Source organism: Nilaparvata lugens, chromosome 9, assembly GCF_014356525.2.
Source record: "Nilaparvata lugens isolate BPH chromosome 9, ASM1435652v1, whole genome shotgun sequence".
Taxonomy (NCBI): domain Eukaryota; kingdom Metazoa; phylum Arthropoda; class Insecta; order Hemiptera; family Delphacidae; genus Nilaparvata; species Nilaparvata lugens.
The window spans coordinates 30,531,487-30,552,788 of record NC_052512.1 but is presented as its reverse complement, the minus strand read 5'-3'; the positions used below and the strand labels follow the sequence as shown (position 1 = coordinate 30,552,788).

The window sequence follows — 21,302 nt, the reverse complement described above, 5'->3', positions numbered from 1 at the left end:
AACACACAAGGTTTCTTATGTTGGCAGTGCCAAATATTACATTGATAATATTGTTATAAACTCAAGGTACAATCAATGTCTATTTGTATTGCATAATCTTGTAATTATATTGTAAAAAATGTAAAAAACAATTGACGCACCAAAGTAATTGCTATCAGAAGAACAGTTTTTAGAGTGAAAGTTCGTCCACAAATGTTGAAAAGCTCTTCCAAGGAGGGTCCCAAATATTCCATCACTAAGGCATTGTACTTTTGTTCGATTTGTCCATAGTAGTATACTTTAGGGAATCCATCTGTTAACAAAAATTAAATAATTCTCTATTTAAAAATATTATGGTGTTTTTAATAAGATTTTTCAATCTTCTTTGGTCTACTGTCAAGAATGATGAAACAGAATCGGCACAATAACATACAGGAGAAATACCTTTGAAATAAAGAAATCTAATTTATATTGGGAAGACAAAGACTCTTAGAAGTTAATAATTCAAATAGGAACAGTCTACTGATAGAAATAAATAAGAAATTGCATAAATTATATTTATTAGATAATTAGTAGAAGAGTTCATAAAAGTCATTATACTTCGTGTAAATCTTCTTTTGATTTTGAGGAATTTGCGGCGCAGAGAAATGCAGGGAGATCAGCCAATTAGCCTACAGTGATGGATAGAGTCATAGGTGGAAGCGCAGTTGCCAATTTGTCGAATAGAGTCAGTTGAGACTGTGATTGCAGAGAGGAAAGTTCCTAAGTTTAACATGAGCGCTTGAATACTCACTGGAAATTAGAGAACGCTGGCCGATACACAACGGCAACATAGCCGCCGTTGTATCCCTGCCCCTGTACGCCTTCTCTGCTGCGCATGTCTGAAGTTAATTTAAACGAAGGTTAATAGTATATTTCGCACCTAGGGCCGAAAATGAGACTTTTCTGGCTCGAAATCGGTTTTCAAGTCCGAGGCCGTAGGCCGAGGACTAGAAAAGATTGAGAGCCAGAAACACATTTTTGCCCATGGTGAGAACGTTATTTTTCGCCACACAGAAAAATAAACAATATAAATATGAGAATAATTTATTGTTTATTAGGCACTTCCGAAAGCAAAGTAAGGTCATAGCTCTAGCAAATCTGAGGTAATCTGAATATCAGGAAATTGTCCAAGTATTTTTATTTTTTATTCTGATTTGTCTAAATAACCTAAAAGATTATGTTCAATTATGTAAGAGGTTGAGTTTATACTTTTTATTCTTCCAATTGACAATAAGATGATTTTATTATAAATGTTTTGATTCTTGAATAATAAACACAAATAATGAAAAATTTTTTGATCAGCTGTTTTAGCACTGAAATTTGGCCAATCTGAATGTCAACGTCAACAATGCTTGTTGTCGTTGACTTTGGAAGTTTAGGTTAGAAGTTCTATCCTACTCTGAAAATCGAATTTGAATAGTTTATAATATATAAATCTCATATAAATTCATCCAAATAAAATGATATTATCTTATTGCAGAATACTTATTCAACTCTAGAAGCATAAACTGATTCCGTTTCATAAACCATTTTGTAAACACATTCACATCAAATCACAATCAGCTGACTTCAAGGTTATTTTACAGCCCTAGGGCCGTAAAACTTTTACCGGCCTGGTCAGAAAACAATCATTTTCGGCCTCCATATGACGCACGAAAACCAGCTCATTACATCCAAGTGGGGCGAAAAAAACTTTAACAGATAGCAATGATGTAAGATGATATACTGAGGCCCACGTTATAATAGCAGTATTTGATACATTGGTGTTGCTATACTTGTCTATCATTCGACAAAGCAGATAGTGCTATCCTTTTCCAGCTCCGCAACGTTGCCAGATCGAGCTTAGCATTTCATAAATATAATTAATTAACAAAATATTCAATCTAAATTATGAAAATTTATCAATGATCAATGAAAAATAGATTTTATTGCCGAATCTATATATATGAAAGCGAAATGGCACTCACTCACTCACTGACTGACTCACTTACTCACTCGCAGAACTAAAAATCTACCGGACCAAAAACGTTCAAATTTGGTAGGTATGTTCAGTTGGCCCTTTAGAGGCGCACTAAAAAAATCTTTTGGCGATATTTTAACTCTAAGGGTGGTTTTTGAGGGTTCAAAGTTCGTCTTTTAGCATGTATATTCTTCTTATCCCAATATCTTGAAATTATAATAGAAATGTCCATACCATATGTTAATATAGAATCTATATAATATAAAAGCGAAATGACACTCACTCACTCACTCACTGACTGACTGACTGACTCACTCACTCACTCACTCGCAGAACTAAAAATCTACCGGACCAAAAACGTTCAAATTTGGTAGGTATGTTCAGTTGGCCCTTTAGAGGCGCACTAAGAAATCTTTTGGCAATATTTTAATTCTAAGGGTGGTTTTTAAGGGTTTAAAGTTCATCTTTTAGCATTTGTATTCTTCTTATTTTCTTAATTATAATTGAAAAATGTCCATACCATATGTTAATATAGAACTATAATCTAGAGAGAGTACCTCTTCGAAACAGTTGTTAACTGGTAACTAAATTATATTTTGACAGGTTGGCATTAAGTTGAGTTGACTTTGTTAGGTTGGAACAAAGTTGAAGATTGAAATGCATTTATCGCGGAAAAATTGATTGGGTACTGCTACTTCAATCAGAGCTATTCCTGGGAATATTATATTACTAGCCGTCAGGCTTGCTTCGCTCGCCATATCCGTTTAGCCAGACGTTTAGTCTGGACCCCCGACTGGATCGTCCTAACATATGATAAAAATGCTCAAATGAAAAATGCAGGCGAGCGAAGTGAGCCTGCTGATCTCATTCTTGGACGATCCAGTCGGGGGTCCAGGGGGCGGAGCCCACAGGCTAGACGGATATGGCGAGCGAGGCGAGCCTGGTAGGAAATGACATTGGGTAATAAGGCAAGGCAGAACATCCGAAAGGATCTCTCTGCCGATAAAAGCCATATGAATAAATAAATAAATAAATAGTCAATATCACATCATATACCGGTATTATATATAACGTGTACCTCACTATACTCATAAACATAGAAATATAAAGCGCTGTTTTTGTAATAATATATTTCCTGGTAAATGATGCTCCAAATGAATGAAGGTGAAATTGAAACGATATTGTCTGTTCAACATAATTTATTTGATCCAAAATCAAGTTTCAGTGCACTAAGCCATCTACTTCAGTGGTATTTTTACTTTCCTTGCCCTATTACCATAGGTAAGGAAAGTATTGCTTTCCGAAAAAAATTAAGGTACCTCAATTTCTAAATTTCTATACGTTTCAAGGTCCCCTGTGTCCAAAAAAGTGGTTTTTGGGTATTGGTCTGTATGTGTGTGTGTGTGTATGAGTGTATGTGCGTCTGTGTACACGATATCTCATCTCCCAATTAACGGAATGACTTGAAATTTGGAACTGAAGGTCCTTCCCTTATGAGCATCCGATACGAACAATTTCGATCAAATGCAATTCAAGATGGCGGCTGGAATGGTGAAAATGTTGTCAAAAACAGGGTTTTTCGAGATTTTCCCAAAAACGGCTCCAACGATTTGGATCAAATTTATACCAAAAATAGTAATTGATAAGCTCTATCAACTGCCACAAGTCTCATATCTGTAAAAATTTCAGGAGCTCCGTACCATCTATGCAAAGTTCGATTTTAAATTCCCAATTATCAGGCTTCAGATAGAATTTATACAAAAAAATTTTGAGTGGAAAAGATTAAGCATGAAAATCTCTACAATTAATGTTCAGTAACATTTTCACCTAAAACTGAAAATAAGCACGAAATTCGATAAAATGTGATTATTTCAATTGCAAACTGTTGACAACTGTTTATTCTATTAAATGATTCACTATGAAGAGATGGCAGACCTCGTATGTCTCCAGCGTTATTTTCCTGCCACCAGCTGGCTCAGATCTTTGTTTATAAGTAGACTGATGCGCGTGCACACTAGCGTCAGGTGATCAATTTTCATAACGGCAAGGAAAGTTGTGTGAGTGCGCCACACCAGATTTTTTGGTTAGACTTAGAAAATTGGATAGAGAACCAAAATTTCCTTCCTTTATCCGAATTCCTCAGTCTAAACAAATAAAATACCACTGAAGATGATGCCTTAGTGCATTGAAACTCAAGTTTGGCTCAAATAAATTATGTGCAACTGACAATATCGTTTCTATTCCATTAATATGGAGAAATTCTACAATATATCGGTTCATAGTGTAAATTTTAGTTGATGAATGATGAGAGAGATTATTTTTGAATGAATAATGATTCTTCATGATTTACCAACCACGTGCTCCAATCATTCGATAGTATTTTTGCTCCAGTTGTAATTGGTGATGCTTCGACTTGAATGGCTCCTAAAAATGTATGAAATGAATTAAAAATTATATAATTATCATGAACTACAAAAAATTGAAATAATTGTTTAAATTGATAGGTGGTTTTCCAATAGCAGTCAGTTACACTATTATAATTACGTTATATTACAATAGAATAGATAATAAAGGCTTGAATCTGTTAATAAAAACAATATAGAAACTTGAAGTATCCTTTATTATTTAAAATATTAAAACAACCAGTTTCGACCCTATAGTGAGGTCCACGTTACAACGGCAGTGGATAAGGATAGAATAATAACGATACCGATTCTCTGCATTGATTAATTATATTTCTACACTCTCAAAAACATAATTGACATCGTTGTGGACCTAGAAAAGGATAGTACTAAAGGCTTTGTCGAATGATAGAAAGGAATAGCAAAACCAAAGTTCATCAAATACTGTCATTATAACGTGGACCTCACTATAACAGGTCATATTTTCAAGTATATCGGATGGACACGTTAAGCCGTCGGTCCCGGCTGCCTAAAAAGTAGTCGTTAGGTCATGTCAGAGGCCCTGAAATTGATCAGTTGCGACCTGAAAACTCTGACACCAGACCTGAGCCAGCCAGGTCACTCGATATTATTATTATTTTATATTTTCAAGTTGAAATGTGGAAAATAAATAATGAACAAAATTTCTTAAATCTGTTATATTACTAAGAAAGTATTTCTACTCTATCCCATAGTAATTGAACGAGCGAAGTGAGGTCTAATATTCAAGTTGACGACGGTTTTGCATTTCTCTTAATTTATGTTTATATGTTGCGCATTTACAGCAAAACACAGCAATAGATTTTCATGAAATTTGGCAGTTATGTTCCTTTTTCAATTGCGCGTCAACGTATATACAAGGTTTTTTTGGAAATTTTGCATTTTAAGGATAATATAAAAGGAAAAAGGAGCCTCCTTCATACGCCAATATTAGAGTAAAAATCAGACTATAAAATTATTCATCATAAATCAGATTTAGAGTGGATTATAAATTATTCCATGCAATGACGCATGCAATTCAATATCTCAATGTAACTTATTGAAAACACAGCTGTTGTGTGGACTATGAATTGCATGCAGTGATGCATGCAATTGATAACTTGAAGTAGCATGGACTTTTCTCGGCTTTCAAATCGGTAAGCTTTTGATGATAGCAGCATAGCTGTTTACATCAAATTATTAGCATTTTCGATACAACAACCCAAACAGCTGTTAGTCGTTTATACACCGATATCTCGCCGACACGACAGGACAGGACAGAATCAACTCTGATGGACAGTATTAGATGAGACTGTGGTTTATAACTGCGCGAGGTCTACTGTTCACAGAACTACTAGTATATCACTCTTAAGAAATAATAGAGGCTTCCTATTATGAATGATATATTTAGGCTAGGTGGAACTTCCGTCAGGAACTCCCCACCAATAAAAGAATAAAATCCATACGAATATTTTTTTCCTACAGTTACCTTGAAAAGTGACCATTCCTGCACTGATTACAGAACGCAAAGAACCACTTTTCCGCTCTAGTGCGCAAAGTATTACTTTGCGTACTCTTAATACTTTGTTTATTATCTTGCAGTCATCCCAATCAGCTGTTGACATTGTTGGTGTGTATTTTGAATGCAAATTTGTTCTATCTACATTTTTTCTGATGATTTTCAAATAAATAAAAATGAGAACTCATTAAATTTACATTTTGAATATTATTAATTATTTTAAATATTTTTTTTCATTCATAAATTGATTGGTTGAAAAATTATTTAGAAATTAAGATTTACTCAAAATTATTCAAATTTTCAAATTAATTGGATCAATTTAATTTTTAATTTGAATAAATTATTGATTATTAATTTTCAATTGGATTATCAAGTTTAAAATAAATTAAAGTTGTTATTAATAACAAAATTATACAGACAAACATTTGATGGATTTCAGCCATCATTCTACCCATAATCAACCACTTCTCATATTCAATGGTAACTGTAGGAAAAATATAATGTGAAATACGTGCGCAAAGTTCCTCTGCCGCACTCAAGAAACCATTCCGCCCTCGCCTACGGCTCGTGCATAAACGTTTCTTTCGGTGCAGCAAAGTGGCACTTTGCGCACCAGTTGCACAAATAACTATTATTATAGAGGCTTAAATTTGTGGTATTACTAAGTAAGTTCATATAAACATATATCCATAAACGCTTCATTAGCGAGCTATACAGAGTGAAAATTTTCGCCCGGAATTCAGTTCTTCTGGTGAAATACACCGATACTGAATTGTTTGGCGACTAGTTTTTGATAAACTTATGCTGGACTCATATGGAATAATATCTGAAAAATTGAATAAAACTAACTGGAAGCTGTAGTGTGAGTGGTTTTTGAGAAAAAAGTTGAAATATGCAAAAAATCTAAGTAGAAAAACACAGACTTCTACGTTTGATGCCCAATAAGTTTCTTTAATGACCAGTAAACAAATAATTTTTTGCAATAAAAATTGTAGAGAATTTAATTTTGAAAAGAATTATGTAGGTTGTGTAAACTAAATTTGAATAAAAGTTGAATAAAATGTATTCTTATGTAGTACATTACACCATAAAAATTTACTGTTCTATGAGAAGAGAACTAATAACTAATAGGTTGTAGCTGATTGCAAAAAATTATCTGTTTACTGGTCATTAAAGAGAGTTATTGGGCATCAAACGTAGAATTCTGTGTTTTTCTGCTCAGATTTTTTGCATATTTCAACTTTTTTCTCAAAAACCACTCACACTATAGCTTCCAGACTAGTTTTATTCAATTTTTCAGATATTTTTCCATATTAATCCAGCATAAGTTTATCAAAAACTAGTCCCCAAACAATTCAGTATCTGTGTATTTCACCAGAGGAACTGAATTCCGGGCGAAATCTTTCACCCTGTATAGCTCGCTAATGAAGCGTTTATGGATATATGTTTATATGAACTTTTTTTATCATTTTTACCTCTACTATCACGTATTGAATTATTTTACCATAATTAAGAATCACCCTGTATATTCAGGCGGTGGGACCTTCCCGCAAGGGACTCCCCACCAACAAAAGCCATACGAATTTACTTTTATTATAATGTTGACCTCACTATAATAATTATAGTTGGTTGCATTTTTTTGAAACTACATTATTTTGTAAATTTCTCGTTCTAAGTTGAAATAAAAACGATATAGTCAGTTCCACATTTATGTGGAAATCAGTTGGTCACTGATTTTTTCCACATTAATGTTAAACTGACAATGTGGTATCTTATTTATTTCACCTTAATACTTTATTTAAAGTATTGTGCTCACTATAACCTTAGTGTCCGGTTTCCCTTTTGGGAACTTTGGACTACCCTTGAGTCTCCCCACCATTCAAAGCCATACGCTAATCTATATATATATAAAAGCGAAATGGCACTCACTCACTGACTGACTGACTGACTCACTCACTCACTCGCAGAACTAAAAATCTACCGGACCAAAAACGTTCAAATTTGGTAGGTATGTTCAGTTGGCCCTTTAGACGCGCACTAAGAAATCTTTTGGCAGTATTTTAACTCTAAGGGTGGTTTTTAAGGGTTTAAAGTTCGTCTTTTAGCATGTATATTCTTCTTCTCCCAATCTCTTAATTATAATTATTGAAATTTCCATATCATATATCATATTATGTTACTATAGAGCTATAATCTAGATAGAGTACCTCTTTGTCATGTTGGCATTAAGTTGAGTTGACTTTGTTAGGTTGGCACCAAGTTGAAGATTTTAATGCATTTATCGCGGAAAAATTGATTGGGCACTGCTACTTCAATCCTGGAAATATTATATTACTAGCCGTCAGGCTCGCTTCGCTCGCCATATCCGTTTAGCCAGACGTTTAGTCTGGACCCCCGACTGGATTGTCCTAACATATGATAAAAATGCTCAAATGAAAAATGCAGGCGAGCGAAGCGAGCCTGCTGATCTCTCCTGGACGATCCAGTCGGGGGTCCAGGGGGCAGAGCCCCCTGGCTAGACGGACATGGCGAGCGGAGCGAGCCTGACGGCTAGTAATAATATAATGGAGAAATTCAACAATATCTCTGTGCATAGTGTAAATTTCTCATTTTCCTGTATATTTTTACTCCTAAAATGTAGATTTTGTCTCATTATTCATATCTGTGTACATCGTTCTACATACCCATACGAACTTCCCCGAAATTGCCCCTTCCAATTTTTCGTCCAATTTTGAAGTTTGTACCAACTATGAGCAGGTTTGAATTTGATAAGTTATTGGACTGCATCAGAACTCTTCTGTTCTCCGACTGTAGCGATTCTCTCAAAATATCAGTTTGATTGCTGCTATTTCTGGCCATATTTGCCAATCTTCATTAACAAGGATTCGGCTCGCTCATTATTCTACAAACATTCGAATCAAAATAATCGTTGAGAAGCCTGGGTAAGACAATTACGATTCTTAAAAATACAATTAAAATTTAAAATTAATTCTAAAAAATGAAATTCAAGTAATAAGGCTTAAGTTGATTTGACAATTTCAAATTTTCAAGTCGTCGTCTCATATTATCCTATTATATATCAAGCGAGTAATTTCTGTATATATATATATAATGCATTTATCGCGGAAAAATTGATTGGGCACTGCTACTTCAATCCTGGAAAAGGACAATTATATATATATATATCTGGTTATTTTCATATCTGGCTAATGTTATATCTGGTTATTTATGTTTAACGGATCTCGAAAACGGCTCTAAAGATTTTCACGAAATTTGGAACATAGTAGGTTTATGATATAAAGATTCGATTGCACTAAGTCTCATCCTTGGGAAAACTCGCTGAACGACATTAAAATGATAATTCATCCTTGGCTGAAACAGCTGAGGCTTTCGTCTTCTGTGGATGGTAAAAATGGAGCGACTGATTCTGTGGGAAATCAAAATATCACATCCCCGAAATTCATAAGCTGACGTATAGCCAGCTGTAAAATATAAACACGATCATTTTAAGCTATTGTTTTGACAATAATATATTGTTATAGCCCACTAAAGTAAGGTCCATGTTATAATGGCAGTGTATGATTAGCAATGGTATATATTGCTCTCCTTGCCTATCATTCAACAAAGAGGATACCACTATCACTTTCTGGCTTTGCTCTGTTGCTAGATTGTTTCTAACAATGTAGGAATATAATTAGTAAACAAAATATTAATTTAATTATGAAAATTCATTACGAATAAAATATAATTTTTTGCTTGATAAAATATCATTAATGTATCTAAAAATACAAACTGCTGCACAATTAACTCAGCACATAGGAAGTCCATATTGAGATATAAATGTAAAATAATACTGATTGTTGGACAATTTTCATAAAAATATTATAGTGCATCAAATTAAGCTAATGCTAAGCACACCTGAGGAGGCGCGGCTTGGTGATACAAAGTGTTGATCTTATGGAGATTGCCTTATCACACCGTTCCACGTCATGCCCGATTGTGTGTGAGTTCTTCCATTCAAACCAAAAAGCAAGAAGCACCTGGATGCAAAATGCTGCATCGCGCCTCCTCAGGTGTGCATCCAGCTAAAGTTTGTCATGAGATGCATTAACTATTTGGCGGTACGAAGTTCGCCGGGCCAGCTAAAGTGCGAGATAAATTACTTTTAACATGAAGAGGAGAAACCCATTTCTCCCTCCACAGTTTGTAGCATAGACACAGACGGACATCCTGCGCACAATTGGATGCGCCGTGTCATTCTGCTTCATGTTCTTGTGATGAAAACATCTCTGTAACATACACAAACCAATATACCTGCTGACCAGTACACTACTTGGAGCATTGCCAGCAATTAATAGCTGGAGGGGAGTGTTGGTGCGACGCATTGCAAAGCTCTCTCACACAGACACAAAAGAAGGAGAATGCTGCTAGGTAGTGGAAGTGATTAGTGGAGGATAGAGCATCGGACCTCTCCGTCTTCAAGAAAGAGCCGTGTTAAACGTAATTTATCTCGCACTTTAGTAGGAAATACAAGACGTGATAGATGGCGAAATGAGAGAGTGAGAGGGGAAGTGGGAAGAAGAGCTCTGATGGAGGACATTAAAGGAAGACAACTCAAGTGGTTTGGGCACCTCACCAGAATCCAAGAATGTCGCCCGGTGGAGGCTTGAAGGAATGAGACTCATGTCAGTTGATAGGGCTTATAAATAGCTATCTAGGGTATAAATTTGAAAAAATCGTTAGAGCCGTTTTCGAGAAAACCATGAAAAACATGGTTTTTAGCCATTATCCGCCATTTTGAATTGAATTTCTTATTGCCAGATCCTCATGGTATAAGGACCTTAAGTTTAAAATTTCAAGTCAATCGGTTGATTAGGAATGGAGTTATCGTGTTCACAGACACACACACACACACAGACCAACACCCAAAAATCATGTTTTTGGACTCAGGGGACCTTGAAACGTATAGAAAACATGAAATTAGGGTACCTTATATTTTTGTGGGAAGCAATACTTTCCTTAGGCCTACCTATGGTATTAGGGCAAGGAAAGTAAAAATTATAGGGAGAGAAAAAATAAGGTAACCTTGTGCTATTCCTCTCCCAAATTTAGTACGGTATTACCTATTAAAAACTTGATTATTAAGTTTGCTAAAAAGGAGAAAGACTTGAAATGATATTTCATAGTTTAGGTATCATAACATTTATATGAGTAAACTTGGAATTGAGCAATAAAAACATATCATGACACATTAAAAACTTGAAAAAATAAGTGTTGAGTGCATACCTTTTTGTTTATTGATAAAGTGTAATATTGTTTTAAAAACCTCACAGGTAAACAAAACATTATTTCCATTTCAACTTTCTAGGTTGGATTTTCCATCAAGCGAAACTGCTAGGTAGTTTTCACTGCAGCATATTATTAAAAATCTTCATTTCTGATGTAAAAAACATTGATGATTTAAATTGTCACTTAGTTTGTGAATATAATGTATAACTTAAAATTTAGCAAATTACTCCATTTTTAGCGAAAAGTGAACAAGTTTTTGAGTGAAAGCTGTGTACTGAGTATGTTTTGGTGGTTCTAAACGTATGTTTATTGTCATAACATGTGTATGATTAGTCTATATAAAATATTATAATAATTAGCCTATGTAATTCGTATTATTTTATTATGTAAAATGATCAGATTGGTTTTCTATGATCCTGCTTTATGTTGATTTTTGCAATGGTTTGTATCGCCAATCGAAAGCTATAGTGAGGACCATGTTATGGCAGTGTTTGGTATGGTATTACTATCCTTGTCTATCATTCAACAAAGCGGATAGCGCTATCTCTTTCTCGCTTTGCTCTGTTGCCAGATCCTCTTTTATCAATGTAGATGTCATAATTAATTAACAATCATTCCATCTAAATTAAGTAAACTCATTATGAAATTAATTAAAAATATAATTTTTTGCTTAATGAAATATAATTATTCATTTTAAACGAGAATAAACAGTATTAATCCAGGCAACGAATGCTCAAAAAAGGGTATAGAGGGAAAAGTTTGGAAGACAATTTTTGACCCCGCAGTTCTGTTTAGGGTAGTAAGGAGGTGAACATATCAAAAGTTCTTACCCCTACCACCTGTGCTAAAGGGGTGGGGGTGGTTCAAAGGTAGGCCTACCATTTTTTGGTTTCTCGCATATAACTCGAAAATTATGCATTTTACAGACATGACTATTCTATAAGAAATTAAAGCTTACATAATTTCCTACAATATAAATTTGACAACTTTTTCTATATCTCTTTCACTTTTCGAGATATCAGCTCTAAAAGATGTGACATTTTTGAAAAAACACATTTTCCTTCAATTTTTTGCTATTTTTGCTCTTATAACTTTTTAAAGCTCTACAAATCTACGGTAAGCATTTATTTTTACGATGCATTGTTGGAGAGTTGTAGGCCCTGAGACATCAAAAAATAGGATTAAAAGCTGTTATTTTAACAATTTTACACTTTATGAGCGTATATCTCGAAAACTGTTATGTGCGTAAACTTGTGAAATTATACATAAAATTGAAGAGAATTTGATGCTCCATAAGCTCATGATCAGCATGGATTTTTCTCATCGATATTCAAAAAGTTATAAGAGCAAAAATTGAAGGAAAATGTGTTTTTTCAAAAATATCACATCTTTTAGAGAGGATATCTCGAAAAGTGAAAGAGATATAGAGAAAGTTTTCAGATTAATATTGTAGTAAATTATGTAAGCTTTAATTTCTTATAGAATAGTCATGTCTGTAAAATGCATAATTTTCGAGTTATATGCGAGAAACCAAAAAATGGTACTTTTGAACCACCCCCACTCTCTTAGCACAGGGGGTAGGAGGTAGGGACTTTTGATATGTTTACCTCCTCACTACCCTAAACAGAACTGCGATGTCAAAAATTGTCTTCCAAACTTTTCCCTCTATAACACTTCGTTGACTGGGCTATAAATATTACATCGGTAAATCTGTATCAGCTACCGTCTATAGAAGGCATTGACAAGACAGAGGATCGGCAACGTAGATCTCCTATCTTCCTCCACTGGACCTCACTATAGTACGCACTACGCAGAGAGGTACCCCAGCAGCTGAAATGAGATTTTACTAGTAGTTCTGTGAACAGTAGACCTCACGCAGTATTCTCATCCACAAGTACCTGATTGAAACTATTGACCTTATGGAAATACAGCAATCGACTGGCTTCTCCACACATCTGTGTAATCACTTGTCAGCTGATTTATGATGAATAATTCTATAGTCTGATTTTTACTCTAATATTGGCGTATGAAGGAGGCTCCTTTTTCCTTTTATATTATCCTTGAAATGCAAATTTCCCAAAAACCTTGTTTAAAGTGGACGCGCAATTAAAAAAAGAACATACCTGCCAAATTTCATGAAAACCTATTACCGCGTTTCGCCATAAATGCGCAACATATAAACATTAAGAGAAATGCCAAACCGTCGACTTGATTCTTAGATCTCACTTCGCTCGGTCAACAATGCACTTCCAACGGATGTGAGAAATATGTCGCATAAAAGATTCTTAACGCTCATCAAATACTGATTCAGAAACCAATTTATTCTTTGGCAGAGTTGACTACGAGTAACAATTCTAATTACTGTTTTTATGACTCAGTCTATCTGGTACCCTCAGTCAACGACGAAGACAAGTATCTCAAGTAAGTAAACGAAACGATTGTTACCCTATTAAGGTGAAATGAAAAGGATATTGTCAGTTCCACATAATTTATTTGAGCCAAACTTCAGTTTCAATGCACTGAGGCATCATCTCCAGTGGTCTTTTTGATCACTAAACTTATGTCTTCTCTCTTCTTCTTTTTTTTTCCCCTTCTGCCACTACAGCGTAGGGGTACCAGCCTCGGTCCATCTCCTCCACGTTGTCCTATCCTCTGCCATCTTCCTCATTTCTCGCATCGTCCTGTCTCTCTCACCACCCAAACCCCCCAAGTTCATCTTAGGTCCACCCCTCCGTCACTTTCCCTCCCTTCTAGCAAAGAGCAGAGAACACTATTTATTATAGAATACGGTTTATTTATTCCGTGCTTCTAGCCTCCACCGGGCGACATTCTTGAATTCTTGTGAGGTGCCCAAACCACTTGAGTTGTCTTTCTTTAATGACCTCCATCAGAGCTCTTCTTCCCACTTCCCCTCTCACTCTCTCATTTCGCCATCTATCACATCTCGTATTCCCTACTAGCTGGCCCGGCGAACTTCGTACCGCCAATCATGCATCTCATGACAAACTTTAGCTGGATGCACACCTGAGGAGGCGCGATGTGGCATTTTGCATCCAGGTGCTTCTTGCTTATTGGTTTGAATGGAAGAAACTCACACACACTGAATCGGGCATGGCGTGGAATGGTGTGATAAGGCAATCTCCATAAGATCAACACTTTGTATCACCAAGCCGCGCCTTCTCAGGTGTGCTTAGCATTAGCTTAATTTGATGCACTATAATATTTTTATGAAAATTGTCCAACAATCAGTATTATTTTACATTTATATCTCAATATGGACTTCCTATGTGCTGAGTTAGTTGTGCAGCAGTTTGTATTTTTAGATATAGTTAAATGCAGCTTGCTGGGAAATTGGATGGTATCTCCTTGCTGCTGATTTTCCCGTGCATATTCTAAATTTACAGCATTTCGAGTTCTACGACCCAAGTTTGGACGTCGTTTGTACTGAGGCATTATTATTAGAATTATAATTTTATGAATCAGTATAAAAAAATTGAAAAACAGATCTACCGACGGCTGTTGGATGACACAATTATTATAACAGCTGATTTTCATTTCTGTGTGTGGCCAGCTCACAAATCTTCTCCAATAGGGATTACATGTAAACTTTGAAGGACCGTAGGAAAGAGTCCTGAAGTCGGATCATAAATTTGATAGACCTGCTCCTGAACATAACAAACACAAATAAAAAAATCATCAAATTCGGTTCACACATAAAAAAGTTATTGAATGTCAAAATTTGAGGCTCGATTTTTATTTATATAGATTGCTCTCCTATGGAACCTCATTTCTGCTGCAGTAACTTTATATTACTCCAGTGTTTTTCAAAGGTTTCACTACCATATATTTATGAGAGTTGGAGCAAACACACTATCAAATATTATTTTTTGTTGTCATAGACAGCTCTCTTTTGCCAACCACTAAACTCAAGTTTGGCTCAAATAAATTATGTGGAACTGACAATATAGTTTCTATTTCACCTTCATATGGGGAAATTCCACAATATCTCTGTTCGTAGTGTGGATTGTTACCTTTTTGAAAGACAGTGAAGGAGACATGAGAACTATAGAGCCTGTTTACATGACATCGATTTACGCTCGGTTGTCGCGCGATCGACCAACCGAACGGTTGTCAGGTATAGGGAAACACATGGTGCCGTACACATGCATCGCTTCCAGTAGTCGATTTGCCAACCGTGCGTAAATCGCTGTCATGTGAACAAGCTCATAGGGCCACGTTATAATGGCATTATTGGTGATTGACATTGGTGCTGCTATCCTAACGTTCAACAAAGCAGATAAAGCTATCATTTTCTACATACGCAATGTTGACAGAACGTTTTCTAAAAATGTAGAAATATAATTAATTAACACAATATGCAATCTCAATTATGAAAATTTATTATTAAATCATTGAAAAACTGTTGTTTTGAAGGAGAAACCGTTTTGGGTTTATCCTGTCGATTCTCTCCCATCCATCAATTTGATATTGTGATTGTGGAATAAAATAAATTAATAAAAATATATTTTCTTGACAAATAAAATAAAATTGATTATTTAAACGAGAATGACCAGTTAACTTAACATTACATCAGATAAACTGGTATCAGCTATCCTCTATAGAAGAACCGCTTGAGCCAACTCCTCTGAATATGAGTTGTAAAATCGCTTCCAGGTGGTTCGGAACCCACTTAAAACTGTAGGTTAACTCATCTCCCATTATCACCCGCCTTATTACCCACGCACAAGCTTCCAGCTCAAGTGGGCATCACCCTCATCAAAAAAAGGCAGTGGCAAGACAGAAACTCGGCACGCTGTTCTCCTATCTTCCTTCACTGCCATTAAAACGTGGACCTCAATATGAGAATAGTAGGAGTAGCACATAAAGATTTAGGGCCGGTTTCCGAGCTGGGGATTTAGCTAAGTTCTAGACTTTAAACAGCTGGAGTCAGAAAACTCGCTTTCTGAACCGGGGCGTAGTCGCAGTCACTGTCACGTTTAAATTAATTTCGAAAAACTAGAAAATTGAACAAAATAAAATAAAGAGAGTAGGGAAAGTTTAAGCTCTTTTGAATTATTTAGGAATGTTTAATTTCGTTAAGGAAAAACGTTTCCAATAATTATAGAAATGATAAATTAATGATTGTCATAAAAACTGGAACTACGCCCCGTTTCGGAAAGCCAATTTAGTGATTCCAGCTGTTTAAAGTCTAGAACTTAGCTAAATCCCGAGCTTGGAAACCGGCCCATAGACTTGAAGAGACAAAATAATGCATAAATTAGTAATAACAATCTATTTCAAATGGATAGAAAAGTTTATTCACATAATCTCTTTCACACACAACTTTAATAACTGTTTAAGAAATTAAATGTTAAAATCAGTTCAGAAGAATTAAGAACAAAGCATACATTGAATTAATATTTTTAACAAAACTTATCTGGAGTTCGACTATATTTTGATGAGATGTTTATTAATAGGTTTTGATTACATACAAACCTCTATTAATTCAGAGTTATAAGCATGAGAGGGATTTTTCACCTGGGGAAAAATTTTTTCACTATTTAATTTTCACCTGGAGGGATTTGAATATCCATATTATTAAAACGTATTGTTCAAGTTCTCTACATCATTAAACTTTTCTCTTCAACACAAAGCCCCTGTTGCACAAAATATAGTCAAATTTTAATCAAGATTAAATGCCACAAGAAGACTTTTCGAAAGGAGGGCTTCTCTGATTGGTTCTCGAAGCATTCAAACATGATTAAAATTTAGCAGGATTTGTGCAACCAGGCCAAAAATTACTTTTTGACACAAAGAATGAGACGTTTGCAAGTTTCCACTTTCAAAATGTTGTGAAGAGTCTTCTCCGATTTCAATCATCCAAGTAGTAGTTTTATGAATATTGTAGCAACGTTGAAGAATATCAGGGGAACTGAAAAATAAAGAACTCTGTATCAGAATATTTCATCATTTTCTTTGATATTAACATAATATTACTGTCTACCTAATATTGGGTTCGAATCATGGCCCAGGAGAGATATTTTTTGGGCCGTTCCCTTGATTCAGATGTCAAAAGAAAGAGAAGATTCTGTTTTACAATATATGATCAAGTACTATTTTTCATCATTTTTTCATGTCCGATGGCTCGGATTGGCAAGAATCTCAAAAAAATTTAGAATGAACCGAAAATCCATGGTTTTTGGAGCACTCTGTAAAAAGCTCCAGGGCTAGAGGATCAACTCTTTGTAATTTATGATGACCAATACTACAGAATTATTGCTCAAAAAATTTGCTTTTTCGGAGTTTTTTCCAGCAAAAAGTACCTGGCGACTGGACTATGGAAATTGTAAGAGATGAGTGTAACGTTGCCAAATAAAGAGTTGATCAACATTGTCCACAGATGATTATGGATAAGAATATTAATATTTTTATAATACACCCAACGAATTGGCCACGTCGATGGGTTCGGCAGCTGAGGAGGTATTCAGCCATTCCAATTTCCATCGGAATATTTTCGTGCGGTTGACTGTAGTATCATACAGAAATATATAGGATCAAAGATTTGGGATTTACATGATGAATATGTACAATAATATCACCTTGTCAACAACAAACTGAGAAATGAGACTAAAATTGGTTGAGTATTCAATTGTTAAATTGAGCATGATTTATAGAATACACAGAAGAGCTATGTGATAAATTTATGTGAGTAAGTAGAAAACGTGAGGTCCATGTTGTAATGGCAGTGTATGATTAGCAATGATATTGCTATCCTTGTCTATCATTCAACAAAGCGGATAGTGCTATCTCTTTCTCGCTTTGCTTTGTTGCCACATAGTTTTTAACAATGTAGAATTAATAATCAATTAACAAAATATTCCATCTTAATTATGTAAGTTCATTATGGAATTATTGAAAAAAATATATTCTTGCTTAAATATAATTGATTATTTTAAACAAGAATGAACTGTTAATATTATATCATTAAACCTGTATCAGCTACCGTCTATAGAAGGCATTGACAAGACAGAGGATCGGTAACGTTGTTCCCCTATCTTTTTCCACTGCCATTATGACGTGGACCTCACTATAGATGGAAGACAGAAATAGGTAAGTTTTAATTTTTATTGATTTCAAATGAGACCAGAATGGCATCTTCGATTTCTACAAAATGAGGCCAATTTCTTTAAAAGCACAGCAACATTTAATTTGTTCTAGGCTATAAGTTACAGGAAAATTTACAATTTATTGAAAAAAAAATTTGTGACCACCTTTTTGTTGACAACTCTAATGTAAACGTTGCTTAAGGCTGGTCACACACCGATGAGTCAAGACAAGACTAGTTACGTTTAGTCACAATAATTCACATAGTTGCTTATGGAATCATGTCTATTTGCAATAACTAATCAGTGTGTGTTGCGTCATAAGCAGCAATGTGGAGTATCGTGACTAAACGTGACCAGTCTTGTCTTGACTAAACGGTGAATGACCAGCCTAAAGCTGCGTACACATATTCGCGCTTCCAACCCGCATCGAGCACGCTCCTCCCTCGTACCACAATCGAACCACAGTCGCTCTGCCCACGCACCCATCATGAATGTTACGGAAGATGTTAGATCTTCTCGCGTTCCCCGGTCGAACCACTGTTGCTCGCCGGTCGATCATCAATCGCTCTGCTGGAGTGACGTTCGGTTGCGGAGCAGAGCGACAGTCTGTACGCACCTTAATAGAACGAGTAGATAGGCTTCTGATACATTTTATCTAAAAAGAATATAGAATCAACAACTTTTCGATTTCAATTGCTTAGTTGCTTTTTATAATATTTTAGGTAATTAAAATTGTGAAGTTGTTGATTCCTTTATTGGGTATTTCTAGAATGTTTACTTATTTTTATAAAACTTACTTCTCATCACAGTTCTTATTGATCGTATCAAATTTAAAATTTGAAATTTGACCGATTGTGGCTCTCCAAATCCTTGAACGTTACTGTTTATGCCCCAGCCAACTGAAAAATACAATACAATTTTTTTACTGAATTTTATTAAGTTGATTCAGTCTTAATAATAGATGTTTTATGTCCTATACAGTACGTTGCTTTCCAGGTTATAATAAAAATATAAAAAACCATTAATTTTGAGCATCGGAAAAATATTGGAGTCATCTCAACATTAAATCTTTTGACCCTAGCTGAGCCTCTTTGCCAAATTTGAACGTTATATGTAAATTTGCTCTTGAAAAAGCTTAGAGAATGAAGAATAATGCATATTTTTAGCGTATGTGTAGCGTTATTTCAAAGTCCTCTTAATACATTTGTATACTTCAGCTGAACCAAAGTACCAAATTTAAGCATTTTCTGTCAATTAGTTTTTTAAAAAGCTGATGAGACACAGAAAAATGCTAGGAAACACTAAAATTTGTTTTGTATTTTTGGCGTTATTTCAGAGCCCTTCTAATTGAGCTCAAAATTTTTGGTTACTTCGCCGTCTCTACTTAGAACTTTCCCTGTCTAGAAACCGCTGTAATAAGTGTCGAAAAATGTTTAATTCTCGTGATAACAACAAAAATAGAAGCTGAAACTCTAGATTGAAAGGGGGATAAGCAATTATTATGAATATTTCAATAGTTTCAATCTGAAGTGAGGTTGGACCTTTCATCATAAAAAACTTTTTGTTGTACTTTTCAAGGCATCTTTAAATACGGAATGCAGTACTATATTTATAATTCATAGGTTTACTTATTAATAATAGAAAAAGTTGGAGTTATAATTACTTTTTGCTAAAAATCTCTCCTCGTGTAGTATACAAACGGCATTCAAACACAATAGCGTTGCTTCAAATAAATTCCACAACGTAAATCCCATTTCAAAAGTTGTTGATCAGAAGTTTTCAATGATAATAATTATATGCAACATAAGTTCTCCAGCGATTAGTAAATTGATTAATGATTTTAACATTCACATAATAATGAAAGTGAATTCTAACCTAGCATAACCAAAACCAACTCATCATGTTATCAAAACAGAAAACATTTCTCGACTTTCTCCAAAGAGAATAGTAAACTGTTATGCGCCTGGCGTACCATATCACTCTTCAGCGCTCCAGGTTAGCGTTCTGACAACTATAATGAGGTCCACGTTATAATGGTAATTGAGAGAGATGGAAAACAACTTTGCTAGTTTGCCGATCCTCTGTCTTGACAATGCCTGCTATTAATAGACGGTAGCTGATATGCTATGCATACTTATGTGCCACGAAGTTATTGAAGGTGTAAAGTGAGATCTAAGATTCAAGTCGACGGTTTTGCATTTTTTTATATGTGTATGTTTATGCGTTTATATTTATTCATGTTCCGAATTCACGGCCAAACACGGAGACATATTTTCATGAAATTTAACATTTACGGTATGCTGCTTATGAATTTCGTGTTGACTTATATATAAGTTTTTTTGAATTTTTGCATTTTAAGAATCATACAGATGGAAAAAAAGTCTCCTTCAAATATCAATATTACCTTCAAAAGACTATAGAATTATTCATCAAAAAGTCGAGTGGATTATTAATTGTATTCAATTAGGCATGCAATTGATATCTCAATGTATAACTTAGTAAAACATCAGCTGTTATGTGGACTATTAATTGCATGCAATAATTAACTGAAAAAAAAGTTGGTTGCCATCACGGTATATAAAAGGAGATAATTAATTTTCATCTAAATACCGTGGGTTGCCATGGCAAAATTGTAAAGTGCTATAAATTTTCGGATCTAAATTTATTGTCTAAATTCAATATTTTCTAAATTTGGCTTAGTGGTTTTGTGTTTTGTTTCGGTATATGTTTGGACTTTTTAACATCAAAATGAACTTTATTCCAAAGTGAAATGTGTGAATTTAAAGTATTGTGCTGACTATAACCTTAGTGTCCGGTTTCCCATTAGGGAACTTTGGACTATATACGGCGAGGTGGAACTACCCTTGGGTCTCCCCACCATTCGCTAATAATAATAATAATAATATAATAATAATAATTAACTGAAAGTAAATATAGTTTTTCTCTTGACCTTTCTCGGGCTGACATGTTGCAAGTATGTTTTGAAG

The 21,302-nt window shown here is 34.8% G+C and overlaps 2 protein-coding genes across 4 annotated transcripts in view; both read right to left on the bottom strand.

Moving 5' to 3' along the window:
- Nucleotides 1-14,779, bottom strand: part of LOC111043485 (casein kinase I-like) — a 28,052-nt gene extending 13,273 nt beyond the window's left edge. The window contains exons 1-4 of one of the 3 annotated variants that reach the window (XM_039435214.1): nucleotides 14,720-14,779; nucleotides 8,605-8,822; nucleotides 4,336-4,405; nucleotides 141-292 (exon numbers count right to left, since the gene is read on the bottom strand). In XM_039435214.1, coding sequence (XP_039291148.1) covers nucleotides 141-292; nucleotides 4,336-4,351 — 168 coding nt within the window. In that variant the 5' untranslated portion in view covers nucleotides 4,352-4,405; nucleotides 8,605-8,822; nucleotides 14,720-14,779. Of the gene's footprint in view, nucleotides 1-140; nucleotides 293-4,331; nucleotides 4,406-8,604; nucleotides 8,823-11,206; nucleotides 11,666-14,719 lie in introns of those variants that run through there. The other 2 variants (XM_039435212.1, XM_039435215.1) reach the window with 2 other exon arrangements.
- Nucleotides 14,780-16,504: 1,725 nt separating this feature from the next.
- LOC111043484 (immediate early response 3-interacting protein 1) lies at nucleotides 16,505-20,268 on the bottom strand. Its single transcript, XM_022328449.2, has 3 exons — nucleotides 19,979-20,268; nucleotides 19,113-19,214; nucleotides 16,505-17,141 (listed from the first exon to the last, which is right to left on the bottom strand). The coding sequence occupies exons 1-3, from the start codon at nucleotides 20,067-20,069 to the stop codon at nucleotides 17,086-17,088; spliced, it is 249 nt and encodes an 82-aa protein (XP_022184141.1). The 5' UTR covers nucleotides 20,070-20,268; the 3' UTR covers nucleotides 16,505-17,085.
- Nucleotides 20,269-21,302: the final 1,034 nt, after the last annotated feature.